The sequence below is a fragment of the Melanotaenia boesemani genome, chromosome 13 (assembly GCF_017639745.1).
Source record: "Melanotaenia boesemani isolate fMelBoe1 chromosome 13, fMelBoe1.pri, whole genome shotgun sequence".
Classification (NCBI taxonomy): Eukaryota; Metazoa; Chordata; class Actinopteri; order Atheriniformes; family Melanotaeniidae; genus Melanotaenia; species Melanotaenia boesemani.
The window spans coordinates 21,883,112-21,906,342 of record NC_055694.1 but is presented as its reverse complement, the minus strand read 5'-3'; the positions used below and the strand labels follow the sequence as shown (position 1 = coordinate 21,906,342).

General features: G+C 37.8%; 1 protein-coding gene across 1 annotated transcript in view; it reads left to right on the top strand.

Moving 5' to 3' along the window:
• The window catches only part of celsr3 (cadherin, EGF LAG seven-pass G-type receptor 3), a 112,600-nt gene that overhangs the window by 21,739 nt on the left and 67,630 nt on the right, over positions 1 to 23,231 (top strand). The window contains exons 2-4 of the mRNA XM_042003003.1: positions 2,358 to 2,701; positions 3,634 to 3,922; positions 20,931 to 21,153. Coding sequence (XP_041858937.1) covers positions 2,358 to 2,701; positions 3,634 to 3,922; positions 20,931 to 21,153 — 856 coding nt within the window. The remainder of the gene's footprint in view (positions 1 to 2,357; positions 2,702 to 3,633; positions 3,923 to 20,930; positions 21,154 to 23,231) is intronic.

Sequence of the window (23,231 nt, the reverse complement as noted above, 5' to 3'; positions counted from 1 at the left end):
TTTTGCATTTGAGTATTATAATTTATATATGTAAGCAATCTATAATCTATACTTTAGTCTGAAAATATACTACTCATTTAAAAACAGCACGCTGTGTTACAACGGGGATTCTCATACAGTAAAACGAAAGTCATTCAGATTTTAGCTGAGCTTGTACGAATTTGAAATGCCACACTGTGAACAGTGTAAATGTGCAACAGAGAGAACGATTCAGCAGATTATCCCAGCTCTTTTCATAGATCCCTGTTTCATTTCAATGACAATCGGAGATCAGTGTCAATTAGTGCTGCGTCTTTGCACTGTGATCCAAAGGGCTGACATTGGCTTTTAGCCGCAACAGAAGAGCTAATATGTAATAATTACTATGTGTTGTAAAGGTTGCATACCGTATAATTTTAATCAGCTAATGTGTATATATAAATTTATATATATGTGTTTGTGCATGTGTGTATGTGCATGTGTGTTGGAGGTCAGGGGGGAGTGGGGCTCCTCATAATCCAGTAATCAAACCAGCTGCCACCAGGCCCAACCCCCCAGTCTCCATCCCTCTTTGCTTTTTTTCCCCTCTGATTTTTCCTATATTTCTGCCTCTGGTAAATGTTGTTTTTTTCCTTTCTTTTTCTCTTCTTTTTATTATTTTCCCAATAATATAGATGTAAATTTTTAACATCCCCTTAATTTTCTGTGAGCTTTAGTTGAATATTTACAATTTAATTCTGATAACATCTTTGTTTCTGATATGTTTCTCACAAACATTATTTGTCTCCTGTGTCCATGCCTAGTTAGTAGGTCATTTTCTCCTCATTCTTTTCTGGTTTTTCACCACTGTGTCATTTGCCTTTCCCTTTTCCAGATTTTAATAAACCTCCTTTGCTCTCCTTCACCCTCCATTGCCTCTTTGTCCCCTTGATCTTCTCTGTGTCACTGTCGTCCCTGCATCTCCTTCACCCCTCGCTCTTCATCTATTGCTGTCATGTTCCTTCTTCCTTCCTCTTGCTCTTTCCTGCCATGCTTTTGTTGCTTCAGTAACACTCACCCTGTTTCAGTTTAACAATGGCTCAATAATATTGCAAAGAAATTGCCTCCTTATGCCGTGTGGTTCCTCTGTATTCTCCAATAACTCGCTTGTCCCATCAGATTGCTTTAAAGTGTATAATACAGCCTAACATCGTATTGTACTGAAACAATATTGTTTTGTTTGCAGATGAATTCAATGTCAATAATTCATGATCTGGTATTAGCTAAACTTGCATCTGTGAAGTCAGAAAGGAGAATGATGAGAGTGAGTGCGCCGCTGTTCAATCTCATGTTTAGGGTTTAAAAACAACTTCCCACCAACAATGGCAGATGTAAGAGGATCAGGATTACAACCTCTTTTGGTTGTAACATCAGATTAAAGAATTACCTTTTTTGCTGCCAGCTTTTCGAAGTGGATTCTTTATACCACAAATCGACCATCACCCTCATCTTAACCTTGAGAATAAGTACACTCATGACTAAACAGAGACATGTGGTAAAACAATACTGAGACGCTACTTGCTCAACACATGCCATATAAACACAACCTTTGCCACAGTTAGTTGAAACTAAAACTAAGTCAACTCCAGCAGGTGAATGAAAATGAAGAGATATTTTACTGAAAGTAGAAACCTTATTCCCAGCAGATGCATCCTGGCAGTTTCAGACACCTCCCCTTACTCAATTTAGATAACACACTGAAGAATGTTATGTTTTATTTAATTGTAATGTGAAGGTTTAATTTAAAAACTGAGTATTTTTCCAGTTTGTTGCTGTTCACTGGAGGCAGCCCTTGGCACCATTGTGACATTTAATAGCCTGCAGCATCAGTTTGTTTGCTGGAGTGACAAAATGTTTAATTTTAGACTTGAAAGCAGAGTTATATGTAAGTTGTCATGTTCCTTGACAGGAATAATGAAGTTTTGAAAGAGATGCTGATTTTTGCTGTTTGTGTGTGTAATATTTCTTTCTTGTCTTTGATATTTGGATGTGTAAAGTATGATAACATAAATGTGAGATACAGTCGTACTTACACACTGATTTAAACAACATATCTTTTGACCTGGTAATGACCTTCCTACATGCTCTCCTCCTCTCTGGCTCCACTAATTTATCTCCATCTCTGTACATTTTATTCCTGTCAGCACCTTTTTTCTCTTTTTTTCCATCTCTCTACATTTACTTCTTTACCTTTTCACACTCTTTTTGTCCTCTTTTGTCTTCTGCTCATTCCCTTCCTCTTTTACACACTTCCTCCCCCCTATGTACAGCCCATGAATGAGCACATGTACCTGTTCACTAAACAGCTTTTTCCTCCTCTCTCCTTCTCAACTTTTCAGATGGTGTCCACAGCATCTCAGCTCAGTGTGTTCTTCGTGTCCTTATCATCACTGAGGACATGCTGGGCAGCAGTGTCACTGTCCGCCTCCAGAACATGTCCCAGGAGCACTTTCTCTCACCCCTGCTGGGTAACTTCCTGGAGGGTGTGTCTGCAGTGCTCTCGGTGCCCGTTGAGGACGTATACATCTTTAATATTCAGCCGGACCTGGATGCAGCACCAGGAGGGATCCTGAATGTCAGCTTCTCTGCTGCATTGCCAGGCGGGCATTTCTTCCCCTCTGAGGCCCTGGAAGAGCAGCTGTACCTGAACAGACCCAGACTGACTTCTCTGACACAGATGGAGGTTTGTTTATCTGAAGCACCACACAAACACTGAATCATACTTTTGACTGCCTCATAATTGGATTATGTCACTGTCATACACCTCAGAAAACATGGGGAAAATGTGGACAGGTATTTGGACCACACTGGAAATCAAATTTAATTTTTATGATCATTGATGGAAAAATCAAGTTTTTTCAATATCCCAAATTTTAGTCACTTTTTGTTTCACTTTGCAAACAAACAAATCTTTACCTGCAATGAAGGTGCATTTTAATCAAGTTTTTGATGATTCACTGATGCATTTTCCACAGACAAAAAGTATTGCATGGTTACTTTTAGATGACAAAACCAAGCCTTTATTTTTGGCACATGAATTTTTTATTTTTATTTTAATGCATTAATTTTAGATAATTTTAGTAGGCTTACATCACAATAAATCATCTCAGGATATTGCATGCGAACTGAGAATAATACAGTACAGATGCTAACGGCGCAGCAGCCATATGGCTTCATGCAACAATACACAAATGTGACCACAATATGTTATCATGCATAAAATCACGCATACCTGCACACAACATGCACATTGGTTACATATTTACGCAGCCCAGAGCATTTCTACTTTTTTGTCTAATCCAGTGAACTAAAAAGAAAATTGTTGCAGTAAATGTCCCTGTCTATGAGTGGGTTCTCTCCGGGTTCTCTGGCTTCCTCCCACCATCCAAAGACATGCATGTTAGGCTAATTGGTGACTCTAAATTCTCCCTAGGAGTGTGTGTGGGAATGGTTGTTTGTCTCTTTCTGTGCTGGCCCTCTGATGGACTGGTGACCTGTCCAGGGTGTACCCTGCCTCTCACCTGATAAAATGCTGGGATAGGCTCCAGCTTACCCCCAACCCGTAATGGACAAAGCGGTACAGAGAATGAATGAATAAATATCTTGTCCTTTCAGGTTCTCCCATTCGATGACAATGTGTGTTTACGGGAGCCTTGTCAGAACTACATGAAGTGCATCTCAGTGTTGCGCTTCAACAGTTCCGCCCCCTTCATCTCCTCACCCTCCATCTTGTTCCGGCCAATCCACCCCATAGCGGGCTTGCGTTGCCGCTGCCCAGTGGGCTTCACGGGTGATTACTGTGAGACGGAGATCAACCTGTGTTACTCCAACCCTTGCCTGAATGGAGGGGTGTGCGCCCGCAGAGAGGGAGGCTATACCTGCATCTGCCGTGAAGACTACACTGGTAAGTAGAGTGGTGTGTGGGTGTGTATGTGCTGTAGTGAGGGTGTGCACAAATGTGCAAAAAGGAAGAAATACAAATCCATTTTTGCATGTGGTTGATTATGAATTGTAAAATTAATGAAGACTCATACCAGAGCCAGATTTAGTCACTTTGTAAAATCCTTCGAATTTATGGAAAACACTCTCTTGTAACTCTGTTGGTTTTATTAACTCATTGGCAATCTGTAGCACACACTATTGGTTCACTTATTTTAACTGGCTGACCTTTCCATTACTTGTGCAACAGTAAAGCAAAGTTTAGGATGTGAGAATTTACATAAAGTTCGTATGTTTGGTGGAATACCTTCAGAGACTTACTGTGATGGTTAAAAAGTTGCTTCATGCCACAGAAAGGGTGAAGGCAATCCCAAAGTTTAAAGAGAGATTCGTTAGAAAAAGCGATTTTTCGGCTCAAAAGCTGAAAAACACCGGAGTAAACTGTAGTGACTTGAAGTGAAAGGAAATAATTTATTTAAAAAAAAAAACTTGTAAAAAAATAAACAACTAGGGGTGTGTCACGTGCATACTTTATGTATTTAGCCCCTAAATTAAATCTATTTCTACAAAAGGGGGTAAATACTTTTACAAGCCACTCAAGCTTCTTCACTCAGCACCCACTATAGCTTCTTCATAACTGGTTTAAATGAAGGTTCTCTACAGATTGTTTGGATGCATCTGAAAGGAAAAGAATGAAGTGCAGTGTATGCATTTGACTATTCAAATGTAATCTTCCACTGTATCCTGGTAAACTACAGTAAAACTGACTGTCAGAGCTTCTTTGTTCATGTCCCACACTGACTTGCTTTTTGATCGTCTCTGTTTTCGTTCTTTTGTCATGTTGAGCTGAACATGAAAACGCTTACTGTGACTCCCAGGAGTGAGCGTCCTCCTCCTCAACTACAGTACCTTTCAGTTTTTTTACACATATGCATTATACACACGCACACACACAGACATCACCAAACCCCTTCACAATTTTGTCATTTGGTGTTTTGTTTCTTTTGCATAAACCAACACATAAACGCAAACACTTTCAACCTTTCCTAATACACCAGAGCCATTTCAGACAGTCTCCCCTTTGTTCATATCGCTGCGTTGCTTTAGCTATTGACTCGATATATGAGAGAATAGATACTATGAATATTTGTGTGTGTGTGTGTTAATTTAAATCAGGACACAACTCTCAAAGCTGTTTATTTCAAGTCAAAAGAGAGCTGGGGGAGTTGAGCAACCCTTTTCTTTCATGAGTGTTTTCCAAACTCCCTCTGAGACACATAGAAAAAGAGCAGCGTGACAATAAGAGAGCAGAGGAGAAATAAGAGAGTGATGGTGAAGTGCAAAAAGATGGAGGGAGTCAGGAGACTAAGAAAAACAGGAAATAGAAGAAGAGTTGAAGGGAAGAGGTTATAAAATCTCACAAAAGATAATAGACATATATAATAGACAAATATGTTACAAAGAATTCATTACAGATAACTGGTTTTGCTGGTGAAGCTTTGAGAACTGAAGGAGAATATTGGTGTTTATTGCTCATGAATCCAAACTGTGGTGCTAGATCACACTGTGGCACTCTGATTGTCCACCAAAACCCAGACAGTGAGTGGCAGATGCTAAAATCAAGGGCATCAGATGAATTAAAGAAGATGAAGGATGTGCTATGATGTGCCAAATGGCTAGTTTAGCAAAATCATAAAACCAGGGGAACATGGAGGGAAAGGAGGCTGTAAGAGAAGATCTTTTGATTGGTCTTAAGTTTTGTATTTCTGCAATAAATGGATAGTTTTTTATTTTGATCCCATGACTCATGGTATTCCAGCTGTTTAGCTAAATAAGAAAAGACAGTTGTAAAAGATGAAATAAGTAGCACGACATATGAACAATACAGATCCTCCAACACAAGTGTTATAATAAGTGAGGTAAAACTATCAATTCCCGTTTTCATTGTTGGATTTTAAACCACTTCAAGGTGACTAAAAGTGTTAGTTGATATCCTGAAATGATATAAAAACATCCATGCAAATGCTGTGCTGTAATTGCAAAGTAATTTACAATTAATGAGTCTAGTAATTCTTATTAATGAATGGCACAGAGACTAAATCTGCTTGACAATTGCAGACATTTAAATCAAAGAGCCATCATAGAAAGTATTGGCTGTCACAACAGAGCACCAGCATTTCAGTTCATAACAAATGTTCAAAAATAAAAATGAAACCTTAATTGAAACCCTTAAAACAGCTTTTTTCTTTTACTCAAGGTAAGAGCTTTAGTTTCTAGATAAGGACAGCTTCTTCTTCTATTGAACTACAGCCAATAGCATGTATATCCTGTGGATTCAACCCCTGTTAAGGGCTTATTAAGAATGCCGAATTAACAGTCGATAGGTGGTGCACCACAGAGAAAATCTGCAAGAATTTTTGCTATATAATAAAGTTTACCCTCAGCCATGGCTCTAATAATGCTGCTATCAGTCCAGGTTGTAGGGGGACCTCCCACAATGCAATGAGCACCTCTCTTTATTCTTTTTCTTCCATGTACATGTAGAGAAAAAAGTAGTTATTTATCTTTTTTTCTTCCTCGGCAGTCAGCCCTGGTCTAGTGTTATGGTGCTTGTTTAGCTCTCTTTCTTCTCCTCTCCCAAACTGACTGAGGTGGATCACTGCCCTTCCTGAGTCCTGTTCTGTTGGAGAGCTCTTTCAATTAAACAGGAGTTTTCCTTTCCATTGTCACCGTGTGTACTCTGAACAGGAAACTGAATAAAAACGAAGCTTGAAGGCAGTCTCTTGGTCTCCTTAGCTGAGGATTTTTTTTTAATTGATTGGCTTTATATGTACATAATGCCTACAATCAATTTGCCAATGATTGTAAGCGTTATATTAGAATTAAAAGCTCTAATAGCAAAGCTATCCATATCTCCCCATATAGTAAAGAATCCTTTAAAAATTTTCTGATTTGGAAATATTTCCAGAAAATTTCACCAAAATCAGTCCATCTTTTTGAGTTATGTCGCTAACAGACAGACAGACAAACCAACATTGCTGAATACATAACCTCCTCCTTGACTAATTTACATTAAAAGGGATTCCTCCTTATTTGATTACAATAAGATTACAATGTAGTGATATTGTACAATGTTGATAATACAATTGTATTATCAATCTGAACTGAATTTAACTGAATTAACATTTCAAGATTTTTTTTTGTTATTTTTTCATGATTTCTGATGAGAAATGGGGATACAGTGATCAGCAACTAAAAACATTTTGTTCCCATGTCTACAAACCAGCTATAAAAAAAAAGAAGAAAAAAAAAGAAAAGACATGAGACATAAAATGAGCATATGCTGCTTTTGGCCATTTATTATTTTAGCTTAAAAACCATTGGGTGACAGATGATGTGCCAGTTTTTGCTTATTTTCCAGTCAGTCATGATTCGTCACGCGTTGCACTTTTGGAGCTAATGAAATGGTATATATTTTGGGAAAAGGAAGTAGAAAAGATGGGTGTGACAGCATTATGAGATATGGATGGAGGGAGATAGATGAATTCAGTGAGATTAACATGGAAACATGGCTGAAGGAGGAAATGGAGCAAGGGGATGGAGGATGAGAGATGAGAGACAATGAGGAAAATCAGATGGGTTATGGGCAGTTGTGCTTTTCTTGCGTAGGCGTCGGACGTTGTGGTGTCTCGTCAAGGCCTAGGGCTAGAAGGAGGAAAGAGAGATGGATGACTGTGAATACACAAGGTTGAATTGATTCTGCAACACATAAAAATCTCCAGAAATCCCCTAACCAAGTTTACTCTATCCCTCACTCTTTTTTTGTCAGTCCAACTCGCTTTTATCTGTCTGTTCACAAGTTCTTTGTGATTTGAATTAGTTTTCCCTGAAACTCTATGGATCGTTCTCACAAGCAGGAACTAATCCTGGGGTTTTGACCAAGACTGAAAACTTCATGTTTCCTCTAAGGGTGTAAAATCTTTTAGTCAAAAACAGCAATTTCCTACATATCTGTGTCTAGTGTGATCTGTGATCCGTGAAGAGCTGCTGGTGTGTTTCTGGAGCACAAAGGACAATGAATGCCTTGATCTTGGAGTATCAAGAGTAGAAGATGAAAGCTTACTGGAGATAATTGAACATCTTTACCGCCTTCACTAATACAGGCACTGACAAAATCTGTGACCTCAAACAAAGCATTCTCCAAACTTCACATTTGACCCTAAAACAAATACATTTTCAACCCTTTGATGGTTGCTTAATGTTTGAACCCCAGAAAGAAGAAAACGGTGTAAAACAATGCCCCTACTGGGGTCAAGTGCTGAATCCTTGGAGTTAATCAAGGCTTTGAAAGAAACCTTGTCCTGCAGTGTATGTTAACCCCTCAGTACTAAGGTCTAGGGTTAATTTGGTGTGAAAAGCCTTTAAGTTTATTGATGTTGTGTTACAGGATTTCACATTGATCAGCTCTGCTTTAACTCCTCACAAGTCTATAGGTGTCTTTACAAACATTAGCAGCTCTACTTTAGAAAGATGTGTTCTATCCCAGAACTCTAAAAGATCAATATTTTTATTTACTCATGCTTTCAATGTAGCTTTCAGTTCAACTGTAGAAATTTTAACATAAGTTGTTAATTGTCTGGTGGTATTCCTGTAATTGTGGCAAATTAGATAATATACAAAATGTAATGGATGGAAAGAAATTTTAAAAGAATCTTATTTATCTCAGGCTCAGAACACTGTTAAATAAACAATTTAGATTAAAAATATCATTGAAATTCTCATTTGCCAAAATTCTAATATGCCTACATTATTCACTCGGTGCAACTGTCAAGTGATTAAACATGTTAAACATGCCCCTTTTTTTTAAAGGTCCAGAAACTTTACAACTGCACATTCACAAACTATAACAGTCACTATAATGTGTTCAAAGACTCCTTCATGGGCCTAAGATGGAGTGGAAAGTAACAAGAGCTTGCTGACGATCAAGTTAGAGAAGAAAGTTTGAGCCCTATCTTCCTTTTATACTTTGCTGAAATTAGGAGTTAAAAATCCATGGATAGGATGTGAAACTGATAAAAACTGATAAATGCTTGGTATTAACATGGTTTTGCTTAAATATTTATAAATACACTGTTACAGGCAAGTGTCACATTACCTGAAGGTAGCGCATACTGAACAAGGAAAATCTTATCGGCTTATAATTTCTGCACATTTAAAGTACCACTACTACGTTTTGGACCTATAGACAATTGTACCTATAACACCTTTTTAAAAGGCCCTAATTCATGATGAGAAAACCTTTCTGTAAGAATGGTTATGGTTATGAATTGGTATAAAATATAACGACAGTAAGCTGAGACTAAAGGATAATACAATGTTAATTTGGCTGAACTTAAATGGCTGGATTAGTCTTTTTTAGTAATTAGAATAAATTAAATTAATGTAGGCTCTGTTATGTACTAGCGACAGTGTGATTTTGGTTGCTAATTTTTTTTAACAACTTGCTTAATAGTTCAACTCCTCTTGCACTCATCAATGAGCTTAAGCTTTTCCCATGTTGGCTTATCCATCCATCCATTTTCTGCACCTGCTTAATCCAATCCAGGGTGGTGGAAGGGGGGCTGGAGCCTATTCCAGCTGCTCTAAGGCTAGAAGCGGGTTACACCCTGGATGGATTACTAATCCATCACAAGGCCTTAAGTTAACTTAATTCTTATTAAACAGCATTTAGTAAAATCTACATTTGTGTTCTGTAACCGGAATATGAATTTATTTTGAAGCCAGTTACAACACAAAATCTTAATGTCAGTTTCTGACTTATTCTAAGATTTTTCATCCATCTTTCTATACCATGTGCTGTCTACAAAAGACAGGGTTGATCTTCTCATTTGAAGGCCATCACCAGATCTAAGGGAAACCACATGTAACATTATATTTACTAGTTTTTATAGTTTTTGCTCTTTAAAGCTACCATTAATTATTAGTTCTGAATCCATTCATTCATTTTCTATACCGCTCATTTAAACTTAGGAAAAGCTGGAGCCTATCCCAGCAATCAGCGAGCAAGAGGTAGGGTACACCTTGGACGGGTCACCAGTCCATCGCAGGACCATGTATGAACTTCAGATATAAACCTAATCCAAGTGTGATTATGTTTCTCCATTACACAAAAAGTAAAGAAACAAGTATAATAAAAAAGCTCATACTCAGGGATAGCATTTGCCATCCTAAAGAAACCTCCATTTCCTCTCAGACTTACTTTAGAGTCAGTCAACTGAAGCAACAAAATTGTAGTCTTGTCCACTGCTGGCTGGTACAAAGCTAAAATTGTTAAAAATCCAAATCTAAATTGCTCACACCTCTATGAAACACTGATGGCAGCAGCAACAGGAACATTAGCTTAACAGTTATTAACTCTGAAAGCAGTGAGTGGAATTAGAGAAGTCCCCATTGTATAATGTGCCTTAAAGGTGGAGATAATAGCAGCCAGAAAAAGGGAATATCTGATCATTTTCATGAAGTAAAAGGGAGATAGACCCAGAAATAATGTAGCAAAATGCACATTATTAAAGTCACCTTAATATGGGAATATGCCTTGCAGAGCTGAATGATGTAAGGAGAAGATAAGAGACAGAGAGATAGAGGAATGGGTGCAGACTGAAGTAGTTTGTGAGATGATAAAATGTGAGGAGGGAGGACAGAGATATAAATTAAATCTGTTCGATATGGTGAAGCCATTTGTATTTTGAAAGGAGGTAAGCTGAGAAACAATGGAGGCGCATAATAGAGAACAAGATAGAGAAGAAGTGCGGTAGGCAGAGGTGAGATTCGCTTTGGATGTGATAAAGCAGTTATGCATGTTGCACTGAGAAATTTAATCCTGCAGAAGGGAAATGGATCAAACATGAGCACATTAGCTGTGTGATGCTCATGAAGAATAATACTCTGTATAAGGAATTTTAGCTTTCTGAATGAGGTGTTTGAAAGACAGACAGATAGCAACAAAAAAAAAGTAGAGCTCAACCAAGGATAGGAGTTGCCGGAGTAACCAGCAATTTAGATGGATGAAATGAGACTGACATATAGACTCTAAATGAATCTAGTTAAAGACAGAAAATAAATGCATGACAACGTAAAGGGAATAAAGTTAGAAGTGAAGTTTTGAGAATGAGAGGAAGAACTCATGATTACTGAAGATTTGTTGCAAAGGAAAGAAAAAAAAACAAATATAGAAACTTAATCGTGCTCAGGTGCTTTTTTCTAATTAACAGCACTACATACTGGATAAGTATGAGAAGCAATTTTTATGATGGGCAAGGTTCACCACTATCCTTCCTGTATCGTGAATTATCTTATTGTTGAGTTTAACACCTAATTTATACTTAGACCATCAGTTTACTTAAAATCACTCAGTCAATCCTAAATATTTTGTTTGTTTTAGCTCCAATAAAATTTTAACCACATGAAAACTGTACACTCCTTGAGCTCAGTGTAATGATTTTGATTCTGGTTAAAATCCTGGTTTTTAAATTTAGATTCCTTGTCCTTTGGAAGTACTTTAAAGATTAGAAAATTTTAAAAAGGCTGATTTGAGGAATTACCAATAAGATAAAAAGAAATTACATGAAAATAAAATTAAACGAAAAATATTTTCTTTATTCCCAGGAGGAAATGTTAGAGCTTTTTTTCACTTTTTAAGGAAATAATCAATTGAAAGTCAATTTGTTGTTCCAGAGGCTGCTGGCAGGAATGATGTCCTGTACCTGTTTGTCATGCACTATAGTGAAGAAGCCTCTGAACACTGTTGTTTTCTCACTGTGTTGTGAAGAATTATATGTTAATCTTTATTAATGCCTAGACCAGGGCTACTCAATTCGGTCCTACGAGGGCCGCAATCCAGCAGGTTTTCCATGTATCCCTGCACCAACACACCTGAGTCAAATTAGGTGGCTCTAACAGCCAATCAGGTTTTACACAATGACTCATTAATCTATCTATTGCCTTTACCACAGTAAAGGCAATAGATCACATCCAATTTTTTTGGTACCAGTTTTGTTGATTGTTCATCAACAAGATAGACTTCAAAAACAAACCATGCTTATTCTGTATGTGTAAAAAGACAGCTGCATTGCATTTGCACACATAGAAAATGAAAGAGAAATGAATGTGGTTGTCTGTGCACAGGGGGTGATCAGACTAGTGAGGCCTGTTAAGTTACAGCAGACAACATATGTCTCTGTGGTGGCAGCGCTAATACACAGACATGCTTTATCAGGAAAAGGAGCTTAGCTAGCCTTTAATTGAAAAGCTTCCTCGATGCAAGTTTTCTTCTCTCAAATACAAGAATGACCTTAATGCCTGCCCACATTGTGATGTGCACATTCAAATACACATCAACAGGAAATCTATCTTTTCATTCCTATAAAAATTTCCGTAATCTCGGACTCATGCAAAGCTCTGCTTTCTGTTTTTCCCCTCAGGAATTTTCCATGATTATGTTAAAGTTTTTATTTATGCTCTGAATTGCAGAAAGAGATGTCACTGCATGGTTGCCTAGTTCAGACAACAGTGTTGAGACTTACAAACACTCCAATGTTTCTTTTTTAAACGCAGTAATTCAGTAGAACATAGAAAAAAGAAAGTAAGATGAATAGAAACTAAATTAGTTTTAAAATGAGTGTGACAACTGAGAACAAAGGAAAAGAACTGAGGGTCAGTGATAAGCTCCCGAAGCGATAAGACACAAAGAATATTTAGGAAAAACTAATGAGAGGCGTCAAAGGTAGAATTAAGATGAACTCTATAAGCAGAAAAAGAATAGTGTGTGTGTAATGTCAAAAGCGATTATGTTAAATAAGAAAATATACTGGAGAAGACTGAGCTGTTAAGATGGAGAAAGTAAAAGGACAGTATGCAGAAGAAATAAGAGGAGGATCTGTTGGAGGATGAGGGCTGTGGTTTGTGAGAAGAAGATCTTTTTTAAAAAGAAGAAAGAAAAAAAAAACAGGCCAGATGGGTGAGGGTTGGGAGGGAGAGAGATGATGGATATATGATGGATTCAGAAAGTGGCATTAATTTTAAAGGTCATTAACTGAGCGAATGATTGTGTGTCGCGTGTGTGAGATCAGGTCATAGAGAATTAAGCTGTGTACTACAAGAAAGCTTAGTTTTTTGGAATAATTTTTTTAAATGAGCCCAACTTGTTTAAGGGGAAACACAGACATCTAAATACATAATGGACGTGATTTGAAAATGTGCATGCTAAATGAAGAGATGCGCTGCAGGGGATGTGATTTGCTGAGCTTAGTGAAAAAATGCATTAAGCAGTTTAAGAGGAAGGAAAGAGGAGGCCAAATTTGTTTGGGAAGTTGAGCTTGGGAGCAGGAAGGAGGGAAAGGAAGGGGGATGAGGTGAAAGTTATACAAATTTTGGCACTTCAGGGACGCTTCTGGTATATTTCATTAGCAAATATTGACTAGAGTTTTCACACCAAAGTAGAGTTTGCCATTAGGTGCAAAGTCATAGTAAATCTGTCTCTAAGGTTTTGAAAATATGCAAGCTCTCTGTGATGAGTTACTACGGTACGATGTAATGACCTAGCAGATTTTTGAGGACTGCTTTTCAATCCCAAACATAACTCATCTCCAACTGGACTGTCAACAATGCATCACAGTTAATGTGGTCACCTGATTTTTATTGGAAAGAAGAATGTGTATAGACTACACCATAACTTATGAGACAGCTTGACAGTAGCTTTCCTTTGGATGACATATCTCAGAATACATGAGCCCAAGGGCTTTTTCAGCACCATTGTCACATGATGATGTCATCCTTATTCATGACGCAAGCTCTGATTTCAAGCCTTAAGTCACAGCAGCATGTGTTTCATGGATATTGACTTTAATGGTCAATGCCACAGTGTTGATAGCTGATGATGTTGTTGGGCAATGTGGTTATATTTCTAGTAATCAGAATGTTTGAGAGCAATTTTATTGCACCTGCATGGTCTTTTTAATTTAAAACAAATTGAAAAGTAAGTTCAATAAAAAAAAATGTATAAAATAAGCTGAAAACTCAATGTGTTTACTGATGTGAAGACATTAAATTCATGTTTGACCAAATGAGGATTTTTATGACTCATTACTCATCACTCAAAGTAGAGGAACCCTTCAAGGCCCTTTTCCTGTGTGGGTTGAAAAAAATAAAAAAAGAAGGAGCTGGAGTGAGACTCACAAAGCAACACAAGAGGAAAGAAAAGGGGGAAGCAACTGGGAGTGTGTGGCCTCTAGGGATGCACCATGTGTTGGGGTGGAGGAAGTGGGTGATGGGGTAGGTGGCTGGGCGGAGTGAACTAAGATGCCGGGGGTGGTTGAAGAATACCGGCTTTGATGAATAAAACATCTACGTGAATGAAGGGGTGGTGTGAATACATTAAGGCAGGAGTAGAGGAAGAAGGGGAAAAAAGAAGCGGTAAGATATGGAAGGAGATGAAGAAAAAGGAACAACAAAGTGTAGAGTTTAGAGAGAAAGATGTGAAAGTGGAGGTAAGATAGAAAAGGAGGGAGCAAGGGGACGAGGATGCAAGCAGCGGAGGAAGAGAAAATAAAGTAGGTAAAAACAGAGCGGTGGTTTTAAACAACAAAGACAGGATGGAAGAGGAGTCAGAAGTTTTACACTTAAAATGTGTCTTTAAAGTCTGTGTTGAGTAGGAAGGACAATAGAATAAATTTCAGATTATGGGTGAAGCACATAAAGTGGGCGTAATTAAGTGGGTGTTTGCTTGTTAAACATACAAATCCTTGATTAATCTAAACAAAGCAACATTTATAGAATAACTCATTTAGACTTAAGTGGGCTAAAATGTTCAATAATCCATCCTAAAACATTGCAGGAAATGTACCTGTTACCTTCCTCCAGTGGGATGTGTGCATGATGTGTGTTGTGTATGCATGTGTGCTTCTTTGCTTGACTGCATGCATGTATATATTAAATACCATCTTGTCTCTGTGTGTGTGCACATTTCTATTCTGGTATGCTCATTATAAAACTCTCTGTGCACATAGATTATGTGCTTTTGTTTGCTTTTTTACTATGGGACACCCGCTGTTTTGTAATCACTTGACCTTTGTGTCCGTTGGAGTAGGGACCTACAATGAGATAAATGAAGAATCACACACTCTTTCTTAATTTAGTTGTTTGTGTGTGGCCAATTACTGTTGCTGGAGTAAAGAGCTCAACTTTACAAGATAAAGAGAAGAATTAAAGTTGACTAAGTCTGAGATCATGTCTGCTCTGCTTTTATTGTATTGTGTCTTTTTATTTGTGGATGTGCATGTGTTTTTGCTTTTTACATATATTGTATAGATTGTTTCTTCATCTGTCTTCCTTGTCAATATATTTCCTTCTAGTCTGTCAACATGAGCACTACTTTAAGCATAATGAACCAGCATGTGTTTCTGTGTAGGTGGGTTTGTATGTGTTTTTAAAGATGTCTGGGTTTAGGTCTCAACACACGCATAATTCATGAGTTTTAATGTCTATTTATTTATTTTAATATTAATGAGAGGGTCTGTGCGGATGAGTGGCTGCAGCAGACAAAGGCAGGGGTATAGCATTGTATCCGTGTATGTGTGTGTGTGCATGTGCGTGTGTGTGTGTGTGTGTGTGTTTAATTGGGTCCCCATTGTATGAGCTTACATAGGAGTTTATGATTAACGTAAGAGGTGTGAGAGGATGTGAGAAAGCTAAATGAGGATGGACAGATGTGATAATTTCAATGTCCTTGGGCTATTGTAAACTGAGCTGTTTGACTGGGAGTCTTGCTATATCTGTGCATAAGTGTGTGTTTGCAGGGTGATACGTACAATTAGGTGACTCAGTTGCACATGGAAAGAGTTGGCGTGGGGAAATGGGATGATGAAAAACAGCTTGGACATTTGAATAAACTGTGATAAAGTGAAAGAATGATGGATGGAGAAGTAATAATTTGTATAAATAGAGAATGAAAAGAAGTTACAGTTAGAAGTAAGGAAATTACTTATTGATGGGTGAGGTTAGATAAAGGAAAGTACAAATTAAGTAGTTTTTACTTTTTTTGCACAAGCTCTAAATAATTCACCACTGTATATGCCACACTTTCCTATTCAGTTTGTGTTTTGTCACAAAGAATGAGTATTAACACACGTATCAGACCAGACTGTGTGTGCTTTTACAGCTTTGCTCCAGTGTGTCTCTGTGCATGACGTTTGTGTTTGTGGTCATGACTCACCCTCTAGCGTCTGCCTCTGTGTGTTTTAACAGTATGTGTCCATGTCTTGTGTATGTCAGATGATATTTGTATCCAAATGATCATGAGGAAAGGTGAAGACTTTTATTGACTTACAGCTGTAGTGCACCGTGTATGTGTGGGGTTGGGTGTGTGTGTTGCTGTAAAGATGTAAGAACTGCCAGTGGGTTCTCTGGCACCTAAAAGCAGCGCAAACAAAGTGCCAGTAGAGACAGTTACACGATCAAACCCGACAGCCTTGAGGGCAGAAGCAATGATCTGTGTTTGTGTGAGTGTGTTTGTCTGTGTATGAGAGAGAAAAAGAGAAAAATGTGCACCTCGGTGTGCCTTTATGGCTTTCTTTCAAATCGACGGATGATCTGCATTGCATTCATTATTGATGTGTTTGCATTTTTGGTTTGTAGTTTGGCATCTTACTTTGTGCCTGTGTGTCCTTAAGGAGCCATCTGTCTTAAGGCTACTTTAAAACCCCGTCTGCTCTGGTCACATGAGGGTACTGGGTGTGGGTGTTCTTTGTGTGCAGCTGTTAAATGTCAGACAATGTGTGCATCCAAATATGCTCAAGGAAAGGTGAAAAGAGAAAGTGACTGTGTATGCCCATACACCTTTTTATATAGTTGTGTGTGGGGGTGTGTTTGCATGTGTGTGTTGCGTGGGTGGTTCATCCTCTCGAGATGCTCCAGACTGGCAGCAAAATCTGTGTTTATTCTCGTCTGCAGATTTGTTTTGTTCATGTTGTTTTTATTTTTCCACCCAATTTGGAAGCAGCAGAAACCAAGTCAACAAGAAAATACTTTTATTCCCTTTCATTTCTGCACAGATGCATTTCCTGATCCAATACACTCAGTAATTTGTGGTTTTCAGGATAAAAGTTTCCAGTATTCCAGTGTTTTGCCAGTATTCATGGTCCTCATGCAATTGAGGGATCATAAATGTTAGTTCTCTTCAACAATTGCTTTAATGATTTTCAGGACACAGCACCATGCTGCTTCTACCATCTAATCAAGGATTAATTTACATTTTAAGCGTACAGAGAATGTAGTCCACCTAGGAAGAAAGGAGGCCTGTAATACAAGGGCGCAGGTTTGATTTTGACATTGGTCCACATAAAGTAGTCCACAGAGTCCCCTGCAAGAGAAGTGTTTAGTTGCACTTTTTATATTTAATATTTATATTTTGTTGTCTCTTAACACTTTGTTACCTGTATTTTTAATGTTTCTATCTTTTTGGTCATTTTTTTATTGTAAAGCACTTTCTGATTTTATGTGTGAAAAGCGCTATATAAAATAAACATTACTTACTTCACATGCTTTATTTGCAATATCATGTATTTGAGTGTCTAGGACAACTGAACAAGCAGAAGTTTATAATGCAAAATATTCTATTCAGGGATTAACAAAAAATGTTTCCTTGTTCTGTTTTTTGAATAAGTTTAAAGCAGAATTATTTTACTTAATGTAATTGTGTTGAAGGCATATGTTGGCATATTTGTTTCACATCTTGTCCAGACAAGAAAGCAGTTTGCACTATGGTGCAATCATTACAATCACAGAAAGGTTCTTTTATTGTACAGTACATAATATCCATGACTTAAATTCATCAACTTAACGAAACCTTGAAACAAAATATGACTATTAATGAACAGGATAGGAAACACACTGACTGTTCTTACCATCCCTACCCAGTTCTACGCCATGCTGTTCTACCTTTGACATGGACAAAGAACCACAGCTTTAACTTGAAGATTGTGGCACTTTCAAGACTCTTGTGTTAAGTAACCTCCTTAAAAACCAGCAGAAGATTCTCAAGTAATCCACATCCTTTGCTGAGTGAATTAATGTTCCTCATAGAACGAGCAACTGTAAATAGCTGACTGCATTTCTGAATGTATAACTTATATATTTCCACAAGGGGAAGACAAAGGTCAGTTTCTCTGCTTTAACGTATTACGATCTGGAGCAACATGTCATTTGACGTTTCAAGCCTGTGGTGATGCACGCATCAACATCACATCAGCATTTTTAAAAACACACATGCTTTTTTATTTAATTAAAAAACACATCAATAAACATGAGCGCAAAGCCAGTAAACTGCAATAAATACTCAAGATTTACACTCTCAAATGGTATTTATTTAATGTTTCTATGTTTTTTAGGGACTGAGAAATAAAAAGTTTTAGAGGACAGTTTTTAACTGAGGCCTTAGGTCTGAATAGGTTAAAACCAATTGAAACCTCTGTGCCTCTGCTTGTGATTACACACTGACATACATGTTGCTCATTCATCAGGCCATCATTGTCCTGCAGCGTCCTGGGGCTGGGAAACCACACTTCCCAATTTATTTATTTTTTTCCAGCCCAGAGCATCATGTCACAGCTGCATTTTGCTTTAAGTAGTTTTCAATGCACTGGCAGTATTGGATGCACACCATGGCTGATGCCAAATTAGCCCATCTTTTGTGTAAAAATAACTTTAGTAATGCTGTTTTAAACAATACATCTTGCTAACTGATTGACTTTGCAAGTATATTAAAGCAACAACTTTAAGTTCAAATTTCAAGGTTTTGAGACCCCTCAAACAGTTAACAAGCTATCATTGCAGGATTCAAATTTGCAGTTCTGCCTTGGAAGAAGATATAGAAAATGGATGGATGGATGGATGGATGGATGGGTGAATGGATGGATGGATGGATGGATGGATGGATGGATGGATGGATGGAAGTTATGACTTGGGCTGTTAAGCTAAATTTAATGGTGACAACAAGCTTGTTGGTGAGTGTTGGCATGACTGGTTGTCTGGCTCTCTGCACTGGCCCTGCCTCTAACCTGGTGGCTGCTGGGATGGGCTCCAGGTATAAGTAGGTGTAGACAGGTAGACAGTGGATGGGTGGATGGACAACAGTACTGTCATAACAGTAATTTCATTGTGTCACTATAAGTAACATTAATGGATAATATTAAAAATAATAACAGATTAGAATAATATAATTCAATTTACAGTGTATCTATTATTCATTCACTTCTCATTTATACTTGATGATAGTAAGCTTCTTGTGTACCAACAACTGCCCTGGGGCAGACTGATGGAAACGTGACAGCCAGTGTGCACCAATGGCCCCTCTGGTTACCACGAACATTCATACACCAGTGATGCCAACGCTGGAGGCAAGGAGGATGAAGTGTCTTGCCCAAGGACACAACGTTAGATTGATTATCATCATTTAATATGTTCTGCTGCTCTTCTTATTTTCAAGCTGTAGCTACAAGTTATGATCATTTATTAAGAGAACTTAATTAATTATTTTTTTAATTAATATATTTATATCTTCAAAAGTAGTTAAGATCAGGACTCAATTAACCCATCAAGAGACAACTGTGTGCCTGTGTATTCATTTCAGGGAATAATATTTGTGGGAATACCCCAGCAGTTAAGGTAATCAGGGGGTCCCTCTTTGTGTTGTCATTTCTTGTCACATGATGATCCTGCAATGTTACCTTGAATGGTGGTTACATAATAAGTTGACCCAACCTACATAAAGTGATTAAAATATTAAAAACAGTAATGTAATTTTGCTTTTATCTACTGTTTCAATATGTCCAAAGCTAGTTAATTTTTCTGGAGAATTTAACCACTTTCAGGATCTTTAATTAATTTATTATCACTCTCTTCGGGTCTGAACTGGATTATTAACGTTTGTATATAACATTCAATTTTGTAGCCAATAAAACCAGTATGATGACTTCAACACTGCTACTTTTTTTATTTCTCAATTAAATGTTTTTTTTAAAGCTGGAATTTAGATCACTTGTTAAAAGCTCCACTTCTCCCCATCAACAAGTCACTTTCAACTGATGCATTTAATGAGTTTCAGTAGACCGTTTCAAAGGATTCAAAGTTAACAAGAGGATTTGATCCTGGCTGATTAAGGATCTAAAGGTTTGAGGGTTGTGATTTGTTAACAAATATAAAAGCTCTTTTTGAGCAACAATGCTGTATTGTATAGACTAGAGTTGAATTTTGAGCTTTTCACGCAAGCCAAGAGGGAGTGGTGCAGGTTAATGAAGTCAAACTACGTTCACGCAACAGTAATTTAATACATAGCTGAGGTTTTGACTTTGATATGGGGGGGTGGGGTGGGGGGGGGGGGTTGGGGGGCATCTCTCTAGGACACAAATTAGGGAGAACATTTTTGCACCCTGGTGCATATTTAGTACATAATTTAATTTTGCTATGTCTTACTTCTTTCCTAATCATTGTTATAAAATCAAGAAAATGTTTAATCTAGATTGTAAACCACAGGAGGAAAAACGTGGCTGGGCTGAAAAATGTCTGGCTCCACAGCATCTACTTGTTATATGGACTAAGTGCAGTGAAGTCAGGACTTATGAATATTAATTACCTGAAATCGATTTAAAAAAAAGCTTACAGTAAACCTGCCCATATACTTATGGTAAAAGCTGCCCTTTATCTTAAAACCTTTATACACTAAAGGATTATTTGTATTTGTTTGGTGTTTAAATCCATCTGCTATTCTGCTGTAATGGTATAATTACATACGTTGGAAAACTTTAGTTAAGTTTTTACTAAGTGAATATAGAAAATGTCTTTACAGGCACATGCTCAGTCAACTGTATTGTGTCCACTGAGGTTTAACAAAGATTCATATACTTTCTTTTTCTTTGTTTCAGGTGACCGATGTGAGGTTGACCGGCGGCAGGGCAGGTGTATGCCAGGTGTGTGTCGTAATGGAGGGACATGCCGGGAGCTTTCCGGTGGAGGTTTCCGCTGTGAGTGCCCTGCCGGAGGTTATGAGCATCCATACTGCACTGTCACCGCCCGCTCCTTCCAACCAAAGTCCTTTGTCATGTTCCGGGGTCTCAGACAGAGATTTCACCTCTCCATCTCATTAACGTAAGTAGATTAAGCATTTTCTTTTCATTTGTGTCACCTTTTTTCTCAAAATGTTTATAGCCGATGATGAAATGTCACTCTATATTATATTCTGTAGTCTTTTCCTGTTCTTTTCTTTCAGCTCTCATCATCCAGCATCACTCAGACAGTGATCCATAATCACTCCTCTTTGATTCTCAGTTCTTTTACAGTCTCTCTTCTCTTTGCTTTAATCTATTTATTTCATCTCCGTCTGAGATCGATCCTATTACTCATGCTCCCTTTGCTGCCGCCACCTATCTGCTATGAGGAGTGCGGTTTCTCCGCACTCTCCTCTTTTATCTGTCAATTTACTGGACTCAGTAACATCTCCTTGGCCTTCTATCCTTCCACTTTATGCTCTTATCCTACATCAAATTCCCTTTCCAGTCTCGCATGTTTAAGCAAAGACTCCAGTGTAGGGTGACCTCATGGTATTTGTGTCGAGGGATCAGATCACTTATTTACAAGACAGCAAAAGAACATTTATTAACCCGTATGAAGCTTTTTTAGGCTGTTACATTATGTTCAAATGCTAAACTTAATTTATGATAAGACAGTTGAAGAAGAGGTTTGCACACTTGCAGTGTTTAAAACAAAGTTTCTTCTCACATTTGAATTTCAAGGCTTATAAACCTCTCAGAGAGCTAGAGCATTATTATTTTATTGTACTGAGTACAGTGTTATCATGTTTTGGATTAAAGTTCTCTAAAAAGAAGACTACTGAGCTACATAATTTCTAAACCTTGCTTAGTTTATGACTTACCACAGTCTCTATACTTGTTTTATGCATTAGGCACTAGGAATCACAGCACTGGTAATATAATGCCAGTGGTCACTGATTGCCCTCTTACTCTCAGTCCTTCATCTCATCCCTCCATCCTTGTTTCTCTGCTTCTCCTTCGACTCTTAATGTACCACATGCTTGTTTAAAGGGGAACTCAAGTGGTCCCTAAGTGTGGTCAGGCAGGTTTATGGGATGGTTGCTATGGGTGATGTCATTGAATGTTAGTCGCTAAGGTGATGGGGTTGTTGCTAGGGGGGATGTGGCCAGCATGAGTGCTTCCCATGAGATGTTACGGTCATGGTGTTCCTGTCAAAGCAGCATTGTTGCTGCCTTAAAGCTCTAGATCAGATTTGTTCTATTGATTTGTGGCCACCATTTATGCAGTAATGGTAAGCGAATGAAGTTACTGAAAAGGGTGAAGGTCTTTTTTTATTTTATTACATTTTTACTTGATTTGAAATAATATTTCCTGCCCTGGAAGGATTTTATTGCTAAATGTTGGTTCTCATAACATAATAACTATTACAATCACAGTGTCCTCGAGAGAAGCATGGATATTATTAAACAGACATTTTGTGTCAGACATTCCCTGAAAACACATTCACATCTGAGCGCTTCATCCTTGTGGCCTTGTGGCATGGCACTAAAATGGCAAAGTTCAGGACAGCAATATTCATTTTTAAACCCTTAGTTAGATTATGTTCATGGTTTTTTAACAGTAAGAATCTCAGTCATGTCTAAAAACAGACAAGACAGAAAATGTTTCTTGTTTATGTTGATCCCTAATCTGACATAGCATTGATTTATTTATAATTCTGTTTGTCCAAACAAAGGCAATATTGCTCAGCTGTGTTGGAATATAAAAACAAAGTATTTTTGGTTCATAGAATAATTGTATTTGCCAGCCAGTAGGGGGGAAAGTGGATGCACTTGCATCTTTGATTTGTTCTGTTGTGCTTGAAACCTTAGCAGGCTGCTGAGCTGAAGGAGTTTATAATAAGAACTATAGTGAATACATGATATTCCTTTGTGTAGTTTTATTGCTTATGGGAACAAGTCATCTCATATTAGATTCTGATGCAGTTGTTGGGCTTTAACTAAAAAATCTCACTAACAGTAATAACACTGACAGAAATGAGCATATGGATAAAGCATGCTTCTTTGCGGTTGTGGTATGTACTCAGACAATGCATCTCCAGTTTGCTGACTTATCTCATGATTTCCACTAACAAAGCTAATGTGTGACATATTTGAGCTATATCTTGCAGCCTGC